The sequence below is a fragment of the Gossypium hirsutum genome, chromosome D06 (genome assembly GCF_007990345.1).
Source record: "Gossypium hirsutum isolate 1008001.06 chromosome D06, Gossypium_hirsutum_v2.1, whole genome shotgun sequence".
Lineage (NCBI taxonomy): Eukaryota > Viridiplantae > Streptophyta > Magnoliopsida > Malvales > Malvaceae > Gossypium > Gossypium hirsutum.
In genome coordinates, this window is record NC_053442.1 from 21,663,003 (window position 1) to 21,674,831 (window position 11,829).

Sequence of the window (11,829 nt, forward strand, 5' to 3'; positions counted from 1 at the left end):
GCCAACTCCGATGTGAGAAATGGTTCACACGTTGGCAAGAAATCGTGCGTACGCTCCCAATCTCGATATACTTATTGTGGAATGTTGGTCAATCTTCATCGAGTCTCCCCCACAAGTCGATCTTGTGTAGGTCATCAAGCTCTTGGGGTAGCAATAGAATACGTTGCGTACACCCGAACTGCCACATGACTCGGTAAATTTGAGCATCTCGACTATTGCAAAAATAACCAATGACATTTTGACTTGCTAGATGTTGCGATTGGCTAAAAATTCAATCGAGACGCAATTTCGAATCTTCAAATCTGCATATAGCATCAATACAAATTGCATTGCGATTTTATAATTTTTAGAACGTGCACAATATTTAATTTCAAGTGCTAGAATACATATTATATAACTTTGAAATTTATAAACTAACCACCTCTCTAATTTCTTAATCGAGAGCTAGTCGAATAACCTCGAGCTCAGTAGGTATACCATTGTGCCTCACAGAGTTGTTCCACCTATTCATATAATATGTTATTTCAAAATTACAACAATAAAAAATAAAAGTGGTAATAATATTTTGGAATGAATTTTACCATATGACGAGTGGAAATTCGTAAAAAGCATGCAACCATCAATTTTAGCTTTATATGGTATCGTCGTTCGACACATTTCACAGTATAATATTGCTAGCACCACTGATCCCCAACTAAGTCGTCCCAGTTCCTTCAAGTCGGATAGTAGTAGTAACCACCTCAAATGTACCAAATTGCGAGATTTATCTGGCATTAGCAGACCCCCGATCAACCTTAAGATGAATGCGCCCGTGAACTATTCTTTTTCAACGTCGCTCATTGAAGCCTTGATAGTTTGGAAGTTGTCCTCCAACCATCTCATCTCGATCCGGCTACCACTAAACTTGTTTGGTACCTTCCCTAGCAGTTGCTCTCATGTTGCACTCCAATCGGCACTAACAACTGGCCCTGTAACAACATCCCCATCGACCGGTAGGCTGAGTTTTAAACTGACATCCTCGAGTGTAATTGTACACTCGCTGTAGGAAAGATGGAACGTGTGCGTCTTCGGTCTCCATCTCTCAACTAAAGCACTAACGAGTGGGGGATCCAATTTAGTCCCCCCAAACATGCGAGTCGTGTATAAAAAGCTTGCATCTCGTAAGTGTCCATGAATGACCTTCAGTGCACCTTTGCTTAAGTTGTTTATGTAGGTCTCTAAAATCCAATTTTCGAGCTAAGTATATAAATATAAAAAATTAATAATCTAAACAGCATAATAATTAACTATTTAAATTTAAATAATTTAATAAATTTTCTTACCATTTTTAATTGAACATCGAGGATATACTTGTCATCCAAACGAATAAGTTGATTTGCCACTTAAAATTTATAAGAAAAGAATAAGTTTGAAAAGAATAAAATTCAAAAATAATTAAAAATAATTAAGGATTGAAAATTTGAAATTGAAAATTAAAATTTGAAGTTTGAAGTTTGAAAATATAAAATTGGAAATTAGGGATTGAAGATTGAAGACTGGGAATTTAGGAAGGAAGAATGAGTATGTAGTATTTGGTTTTAAAGAATGAAGGTTGGAGGGGTTTATATAGGAATTTTTATGACTGTTGGAGCCCTACTAGTCGTTGGGAAAATTACCATTGAAATAGTACTGTTGAAAGGAAAGCGCATTCTATAGGGCGCGCTTTCACTGATGTGGCAATGAAAACGTGCCATGTAAAACGCATTTTTATTCTCTCTCTTGAAAACGTATCTTATGTGACACGTTTTCACTGATGTGATAGTGAAAATACGCCCTGTAAAATACGTTATCCTTTCTCTTTTCAAAAACAGCATAAATCGATAAATTTTTTAAAAAACAATGTGATTTTTCAAATAATTTTTTTAGACATATTCACATAAATCAGCCAAATATATATGTTAGAAATTTTGATATAATTTTTAAAAAAAAAAAATCTCGAGCGCACGGTTGATTTCCATACCGAATTGCAGAGAAGAAAAAGGTACTTTGCCAACTTTAATAGCCATGTAAGGTGACACATAGAGGTAGTTTAATAACCACCCAAGATTGTCATATTTATAGAGTAAGCTAGTGGCCATCTTCGCCCATAGTATGCCACCCATTTGGGCTTCATTTCAATTCACTTTTATTTGCCTGTTATATTTCCAGTGATCAGATTATTTGCAGGCTTCCCTTACCCGATGAAATAATCTCTCTCTTTGTCCTTTCCAATCCGCTCAGTCATTCTACTTTTCGACATGCCAAATTATTATCCTTAAATTTGATTTTGATCATTCTTTTTCTAACTTCATCCCTCTATTCTTTTAAAGTGCGATAATATAATACTCGGATAAGATTATATCATATTATCATATAAAATTTGAAAGAAAAAAAAACAAAAAATATATATTTTTAACAAACATTTCAGGATGTGACACTCCGGTTACTAGAAAAAATTTTAGGTGATATGTCATCAATTGTTAACAAAGTCTAAATTCAAGGACTAAATTAAAAAAAAGTGACTAAATTTTGAAACTAATGTAAACAAAAAAAATTAAAACCAAGTAAGGGAAATTGTGACATTCCATTCAACCCTTTTGTAATAAGGATAAACTACATTGATAGTCACCTAATTATTAGTAAATTTTTTTTTGGTCATCCAATTATTAGTATTTTGTTTTAGTCACTCAACTATGAAAAGTTACAAAATAGTCTCCCAACTATTCAACTTTTCTCTTTTTTGGTCACCCAGCTATTCAAATTTTTCTTTTTTGGTCACCCATCGTTAATTGCTAATAGAAAGATAACTTGGCATCTTTTAAAATTAGCATAATAACAACTTTAGCTCTCAACATTATACATTGTGTCAATTTAGTCTTGATTTCAAAAAAATTAACCCTCACCATTTACACATTCTGTAATTTAGTGTCTATCTCTCTTTTTTTGCAATTTCACTTTATTTGTGATATTGAGGGTTAATTTTAAAAGAATGAGAAAAAAAGGAAAATTATTATCTTAGATTTTTAGGTGTTTAAATTTTTGCTATCATGCAAAATTTAAAAGCTCGCGTCATCTTTCCGTCATCTATTTAACAATTGGAGACCAAAAAGAAAAAAAATTAAATAATTAAGTGATCATTTTATAACTTTTCACAGTTAACCAAAAAAGAAACTTACCATTAATTGAGTAATTATAAATATAATTTACCCTTGTAATAACAAGGATCTTGCAATTATGGGGGAAATATATAATAATAAAAAAGGATCGTTCAATTCAAAAACTAATTTTTAACCTTTCATTTTACTTCCAAATATTTTTTCTCATATTTTGGTTTTTATATCCTAATATGGTATAATTTTTTTGGTACATTGCAAATTGGGGAGAGGATGTTATTACCGGGACTTAAAAGGAAATAATAATAATAATAATAATAATTATTATAAGGGGTGGTGGTGATGGTGATAGTAGTACTAAATTATTTCAAAATTTGACCAATAATCTTTGGTTTTAGAATATCATTGGTCTGCAAACCCCAAACTTCAAATATTGTGTGTTGGTACTGCTTATATCACTTGTAATAACAGCTGTGATTCATCTACTGTTGAAATATGTTTTAAGTCCACGAATTTTAATATTTTATTTTTATTTTTACTTTAAAAATTATTTTATTTATTTTTAGATTTAAAAATTTATATAAATTATTAACAGTATTAAAATTCATTTATTAAATTCATTGGTACTATATTTTTAAATAAAAATAATTTTCGATAATCGTGTAACATAAAAATAACTTGTGTAATGAACTTGAATTTAATAAAAGAAATTTAACGATATTAATAATAGTATTTGTACTTTTAAATATAAAAAATAGGGGTACTAATAGCGCTAGTAATGGAACGGTATGAAGACAAATAGCATAATCTTGAAAACCACTACCACATCCATGGATGTTGGATATATCTATCCCCGTCCCACCATATTCCGCTTCAATTTCATTTTTGCTACTTATCTTAAATTTTTTTAATTTTTTTTTAAAGTCAAGTGAGTATTGAAACAAAATTCTTCAAAAAAATATTTAAACATAAAATATATGAATTTTTTCTATATTTCATTAATATTTTTTTATCATTTTAATAGTTTATATATACAAAAATAAAATGATAATTTCATATAGTGGAGCAGGTCGGGGTGGAGTAAACAATTACCATAACCGCTAAATACTCATTATCCAGAGGAAAAAATCCACCCTGCCCCGCATCCACTTTTCAAAAGAAAAAATTCGCTACATTCAGAGCGGATCGATTCAGGATCCATCAAACAATTTGAGTTTTGCCATCCCCAAAGAATAAATTCATTAATGCTCCATTTGAGAATAAGGATTTGAACATTTGGATTTGAATTTAATTTGTTAGGTAAATTGTAAGAAGAAAAAAAATGATGGACAAATTAGTTAAGAACAGTATAAAAATATGGATTTTTCAAATCCAAAAATATTTTAAGAAATACAAAATTATTACTGAGGGTTCATTTATATAGGTGGTGAGATTAGTTCTGATGAGCTAAAATATAGTTGTGGTGATAAGATCAAGTACTGTAACGGTGATATTAGAATCAGTATTAAGATATATATGTTTGGATCCAAACGCAATAATAGCGATGAGGTGAAAGTAGAAAATAATATTTAAGGACATAATATTAAAATGAGTGTGTATATATAATAAAATAAAAATTATTAAATCATGCTGTAAACTGTAAACAGCACCACCATGGTCACAATCGCCAGCACCTTCTACGAAACTAAATAGTATATTATCATTTATAGTACCTTTCTTTAATCAAGCATTCAACTTACGCTTATTTTTTACTCCCAAATTTTAAAATTTTATTTTGAGACTTACTTCGTGGCTGCATCAATTTACCATCCCAATATATGACAAGAAAGATCACATTAATATACATATAGTCAATGTGAGTATATTAATTCCAAGCTTGAAAAGGAGAAAGGAAGAAAATCAAAGATAAAACATGTGTTGATGACTTGGGGACAAGTTATACATAGAACTGAACAAAATGCACATGCATTGCAATCTCACCTTTTTATCCTTTTTTTACTTTCACTTGAAATAATAATGTCACTAAATCTAATCCCCCATGATTACAGAACCGGCCCCAAGAATCAAAGAAAATACCATAATATAATTAATTAATTCTACTTATTCAACACCATTGGATCTGGCTGACATCTTCGCTGCATTTCAACCTTCACGGATGGTAAAATTTAAATTGCTCGATCATTTTGAATCCATTGAGTGGATTTAAAAAAAAAAAAAAGATTTAGGGTGTATATTTTCTTCTAAATAGTGGGTATGGAATAGTTATGATAATTGCTTACCCTAATACCTCAATTCAACCCACTCCATTATATAAAATTATCATTTTATCTTTGTATATATAGATTATTAGAAGGTAAAAAGGTAAAAACGTAATATAGAAGAAAATTTATATATTTTATTTTTAAATATTTTTTGAAGAATTATATTTAAATATTTATTTGACTTTAAAAAGATTGAAAATATTAAATATAAGTAACAAAAATTAAATTGAATTGAAGCGGGAATAGATGAATCCAACATCCATAGAGGTAATAAAAATTTTCAAAATTATGCATTCATAATTGAGCGGGATGGATGATAGAACAAAACTTGCCAACCATGAAACGGTAATAAATTTAACAATATTCGCATTGTTCCATTGCCATCCCTACCCCTTGCTCAAGTCCAACCTATGATTGCCAAGCATAATAAAAATAAAAATAAAAACTCCAAATCCAGTGAGAATCCTACCAACAATCTTCTAGATTAATGACTGTTTTAACTTATCTTAATCAGGATTATTTATTAAGAAAGGATTATTTTCACCATACGTCCCCTTAAATTTTCAAACATTTTAATTGAATCCTCAAAATTTTAATATCATATTAATCAAGTCCTTCCATCAACCTAATCGACATTTTGAAAGTGTATTTAATACAAATTGATCAAATTTTAAACATCATTAAAATCTATGATAGATACATACATGCACATATTATAAATATTTTCCATATATCATATCAAAACTAGTCTTCTAGCACACCTGAGTCACGATTAAATAACAATTTTTGATACTATATTGATAATACAAATAAAAAGAATTTAATAAACCAAAGGGAGGTTTAGTTCACAATTTTGGGGGGTTAATAAAAAGAATAGATGTAATGTGATGTCCCCACTTGAATTCTTTTTTAGCCTCCTTTACCACTTAAATTTTAATTCCCCCTCATATGTTTCTATGTATGAAATGAATTTTTGAGTGAACAAAAGGAATATAGAGAGAGAGAGAGTTATACACATATCACCGTCTCTTTGTTTCATTCCTTCCGTCTCTGTTTCACTCTCTTTCTCTCTCTTTCTCAGTCTTCAAATGCTGTTTAAGCCATTACCTGCTTAGCCCCAAATCATAGATCAAACAACTGAATTTTTCAACTCTAAGTGGATCACAACTCTCCAATATATAAAGGCCACACACAAAAACCTAATCTCCCTTTAAAGAGAGTAAATTTATCACTAAACCTCCGCCTAATCTTCTCCTACAACAACATACACCACGTTTTTTCTTGTCAAAATAACATGGTTTCTCTTCAGTTTTGTTTTTTCTCTTAAGCTCCACCACCCCCTTTTCTTTGCTCTTAGTCTTAGCAAACCCCAAAATTAAGGTAGCTTCACTTCTTCTTTTGTATTCCATGGACAGCTTGAGAGAAATAGAAGGAAAACAAGCTCATGATCCTATATTCATTGAGAAGATGAATAAACCGTGTTCTCGGTCGTCGCGTTGCGTATACGTTCCGGGGCCACTCATCGTCGGAGCAGGGCCGTCTGGTCTGGCGGCGGCGGCTTGTTTGAAAGCCAAAGGTGTACCCAGTGTAATCCTAGAGAGATCCAATTGCATAGCATCGTTGTGGCAATTCAAGACCTACGATCGCCTACACCTTCACTTGCCGAAGCAGTTTTGCGAGCTCCCACTCATGGGGTTCCCTACCGACTTCCTTACGTACCCTACCAAACAACAATTCGTCGACTACCTCGAATCCTATGCCAAGAAGTTCGATATCAGGCCACGGTTCAACGAGACGGTTTCGCGAGCCGAGTACGACCCGACGGTCGGTTTTTGGCGCGTAAGAAGCGTGAGGTCGAAGGGAAAAGAGACGGAATACGTTTGCCGGTGGCTGGTGGTTGCGACGGGGGAGAATGCGGAGGAGGTGGTGCCGGAGATAGAAGGAATGGGAGAGTTCGGTGGGGATATAAGGCATACGAGTTCATATAAAAGTGGGGAAGAGTTTAGAGGGAAAAGGGTTTTGGTGGTGGGGTGTGGGAATTCAGGCATGGAGGTCTGTTTGGATCTCTACAATCACAATGCTAAGCCTTCAGTTGTGGTCAGAGATACAGTAAGGAAAAAAAAACCCCTCTTTTTAACCACGGCTATGGCGTCTCTCTTTCTTCCCCTTTCTTTTCTATTTTCTCTATAAACAGTTAAAGCTAAAAATCAACCCACTAAAGGATATTGATAATTTTTAATTTTGAGTTGTTTTATAATAAAGTTCATTACAGTAAACAAAAAAAAAATCTCATGCTGTCCCCTCATGTTTTAGAATTGTAAAAAAACAAAAGAATTTCTCAAATTTCATTTTTATATGTCAACTAAATCATAGTCAAACGAAATTGAAAACACATGTGTTTACTTAATGTTACTAACCGTGAATAAGTTTGGTAATGTTTTGTTGTTTAATAAACTTTGTACCAACAGGTTTCATTGTCTAAAAAAAACATGGTTTGTTGAGAATTACAAACCCTTAATAAATTTGATATTGTTTTCGATTGAAAATATATGTTTTGACTCTGCCCAAAAACAAACTTGAACAAGTTTTGTGCAAGGCATTCATACTGGTTTCATTTCATGGAATTGCCATGATTGGCGGCTTCAAGTTCCAAAGATTTAGCAAGCTTACGAAAAAAAAAACATCTTTCGTCTTTAACTTTCTTGGGATTCACCAAGCATGCGCAACATCGTTAAAAACACAAGACAAAACTTATGATCTTATTATATATGTTGTCGTAATGATGAAGATCTCGACACCACTATGAACAAAGTTTCCTCAATCAACTTAACAGCAAAAGATAGAGCTAATTTCCTCCGCTAACTCTATATAATTTTTTTTTAATGAAAATCCAAGGTACACATCCTCCCTCGAGAGATGCTGGGGAGATCGACTTTCGGTTTGTCCATGTGGCTGCTCAAGTGGCTGCCCATGCGGCTTGTCGACCGGTTCTTGCTGATCGTATCGTGGTTGATGCTCGGTGACACGGCTCGTTTCGGGTTGGACCGGCCTCGGTTGGGTCCCCTCCAACTCAAGAATCTGTCTGGAAAGACACCCGTCTTAGATGTTGGCACGCTTGCCAAAATCAAAAGTGGAGACATTAAGGTACTTTGCCTTTTGTGTCATTCATATCTCAATCACTTTTCCATTCGCCCTACTAACGAACTAGTTATACTGCTTTTCATTGATCCTATACTTTATATACTGTTGCTTTTTCGTTTTTGCTTCAACATTTTTTTTTTCTTTTTTACCTTGTATTACATTCCAAAATTCCCAAACTTTCAATCAAGAATTTTCCCCTTCGCATTTGCATTTTTGGTGGATTCAATCCATTCCCTATAATTTGATTATCTCTAATTCTTTTACTTTTCTAAACACATATTAAACTTTGGGGTTCATTTTTTTAAAACATATGTTATATACTTTTTGGCTTTTTTTTTATAATTGCACAAATATGTTTAGAATGCCAAGTATATATATATTACATCATCATGTATTTAAATAAGTCACTGTGAAATTATTTGATGGAATTAGTGAAACTAAAAAGATTAGAAAGTATCAAAATTATAATATAGAGACTGAATTCGTCAAAAACACAAAATACAGGGACTTTTTATATATTACATTTTGTATAAAACGTCGAAATTCTTAACTTAAGTGTGTTGGCATTGTAGGTATGTCCAAGCATCAAGTGCCTAAATGGACATGCTGTGGAGTTTGTCAATGGCAAAACTGAAAGCTTTGATGCAATCATCTTTGCAACTGGTTATAAAAGCAACGTACCCTCTTGGCTAAAGGTATATCCTACTACCCTTTATCTTTCTTTTTTACTTTGTTTCTTTTTAAAAGATGATAAACAAAAGGGTTAATCCCACCAAACATCCCTAAAACTATTTTTGAGTTTCTAAATTGGTCTTTCAACTTCAAAACTTTCTAATTGAGTCCTTAAAAGATCTATAACGCATCATTCAAGTTTTGCTTTCAACTTAGCCATTAGTTTAGGCCTTAAATGCCGGTTTGGATATGATATGAAGCATACTCAAAACATGTAGATCAAACTATAAACATATGTATACTTATCATGTGAATGGTTCAGATCTAATGTGTTAAAAAAGGATGGGGTTATTTCTTTTTCTTTTTTTAACTCGTAAGATCTAAGTTGTCCGTGCAATAAGTACTTAAATATTTATGATTTGATCCACGTACTTTAAACATGCTCCACATCAAATTTTGAGTTGGCATTTAACAACCAAGCTAATGGTTTGGCTAAGGAATTACTAATTGATGCATATTGAAGTTTGGAGACCAAATTAGAATTTGGGTAATATTTGAGGATGTCAAGTGGAATTAACCCTAAAAAAAGAAAGAAAAAAAAGGGGCTAAAGAAAAAGAGGAAATGAAAATGTCAGGAAAGGAAGATGTTCTCAGAGAAAGATGGGTACCCTAGAAGGCCATTCCCTAATGGGTGGAAAGGTGAGAGTGGGCTATACGCCGTGGGGTTCACTAAACGTGGTTTGCTAGGTACATCAATGGATGCTAAGAGGATAGCTGAAGACATTGAACGGTGTTGGAAACAAGAAGCAAAGCATCACTTTTGTACCCATCATCATCATCATCATCATGATTGACCTTTTTTTTTTTTTTTGCGGGGGGCGTTTGAAATCCTGAGAAAAATATACAGATTTTGTATCACACAGCAGCACTGGGTTTTCAACTATTCATTAATTTACTGTCAAAGGAACATCAAAATCTTGATGTTGCCTTGCCTTATAATAGATGAGGAGAAGAGAAAATTTTTATTAAAAAAAAGGCTGAATAGCTAAAGGTTTCAAACTAGGGAGAGAGTTTTGTCTCAGTGAACCCTTACCTTGGGAAAAGAAAAAGGGTTGGTGTTGTTTGGATAGTGGGAAAATCTCAGACCATCTGTACATCTTGTACATTACAATTTTCCTCTAATTAGCCATGATTCCTGGTTCCTTTTTTTTTTTTCAGAGAGAAAAAAAGAAAAAGGCAAATTAATGCTATAGGGTGTGTGATATTTGTTATGCAAATCGAATATAACAATCTTTTCCTTTAGGGTTTTTGTTTTGGGGTGTTCTTCAAGGTTACTTCATATTGCTTTTTTTTTTCTCCGGAAATTCTTTACAATGGGAGTTGAATAAATTCCAACTTAAGTGGAATTAAATTTTTTAGAGGGTAAATACTCATAAATTGAACTGTTTTTTTTTTTTTTAATTTGTAAAACTCTAACATAAAAAAATATGGAATTGTTTATCACTTAATTTTAATATAATTTTTTTAAGAGCTTGACGTATAACTTTTTTCATCTTACTCTCTAAATTGTTTTGGGTTTACCAAATTTGGTAGCCTTTCTTAGTTTAATTCTTAAATTTAGAATTCATTAAGGTATAAAATTTTGTCATATAGCCAATTGAAAATTATTTAAAAAATTTATTATCAAGTGATTATGTGACAATCTCATCATGATACCTTAATAAAATTTAATTTTAAGGATTAATTTGAGAAAAATGACAAAAAAAATTTAGAGATCAAACCAGAAAAGAAATTCTAAAATTCAAATATTAAATCTTAATATCAAACATTGTTGTTTGAAAGCTAGCTAGAATCTAGATCATGTTTTTCTTTTTTCCCCCTTAATTTGGTTGTTTTGAGGCAATATCATTGTCAAAATGATTTCATTCCATGTAGAAACTTTGGACCACACCACTTTTGATTCTGAAGTTAAACATGTGCATTTAAAAATCAGCAGAAATCTTATTAATTGCTAAGCAATTTTAATATTTAATATTTAATATTACTGAACCCAATAAATTATTCTTTGAAATTTATTGATTATGGGAATCAAATTTTACAAGTGAAGCTTTGAATCTAAAATTGTATAAATCCGAATGAGTAGAAAGATTTGTAATTTATAATTATTTTATTTAAAATGGTATAAAAGTATGACAAAAATAAAAGTGATATTATAATAATTTAATTTTAATTTTTTAAAAACACTGAATTAGAAATGGAATGACCCTTCGAGTACTGGAATCCAGGTGTTTTACTCAAAATAAAAAAATGTGATTTTAGAAAATTTTATCATGCACTCTTTTTTAGTTTTACTTTATTTTAAATTTTTAGTTTCAAAAGTTATGCAACAATACTTTAGTTTTCTTTAAATTTTCTATTTTAAATTTAACTACATAAAATTTAGATTAATGTTATTAATAATAAAAATAATTAATTAATATAATATTGATGGTTTAAAATGTCACTAAAATTTAGATATTTAATATAATTAATTCATAAATAAATTCCCCAGTGCAGGGGGAAACTGGAAATAGGCAAGCAGAAGTGATTGATTGACATCCCTCAAAATCTTCTTTTTATTTATT

General features: G+C 31.5%; 1 protein-coding gene across 1 annotated transcript; it reads left to right on the top strand.

The window, feature by feature from the left end:
• The first annotated feature begins 6,349 nt into the window (after positions 1-6,349).
• Positions 6,350-10,505, top strand: LOC121218309 (indole-3-pyruvate monooxygenase YUCCA6). The gene is made up of 4 exons (XM_041095366.1): positions 6,350-7,501; positions 8,288-8,536; positions 9,106-9,228; positions 9,841-10,505. Exons 1-4 carry the CDS (start codon positions 6,800-6,802, stop codon positions 10,057-10,059), a joined length of 1,293 nt encoding a protein of 430 aa, XP_040951300.1. The 5' UTR covers positions 6,350-6,799; the 3' UTR covers positions 10,060-10,505.
• Positions 10,506-11,829: the final 1,324 nt, after the last annotated feature.

Excerpts from the sequence above, each read along its gene's own strand:
- LOC121218309 (XM_041095366.1), top strand. The coding sequence starts at position 6,800 with ATGGACAGCTTGAGAGAAATAGAAGGAAAACAAGCTCATGATCCTATA. Across the intron at positions 8,537-9,105 it reads TCAAAAGTGGAGACATTAAG|GTATGTCCAAGCATCAAGTG; the intron begins GTACTTTGCCTT and ends TTGGCATTGTAG. Across the intron at positions 9,229-9,840 it reads ACGTACCCTCTTGGCTAAAG|GAAAGGAAGATGTTCTCAGA; the intron begins GTATATCCTACT and ends TGAAAATGTCAG.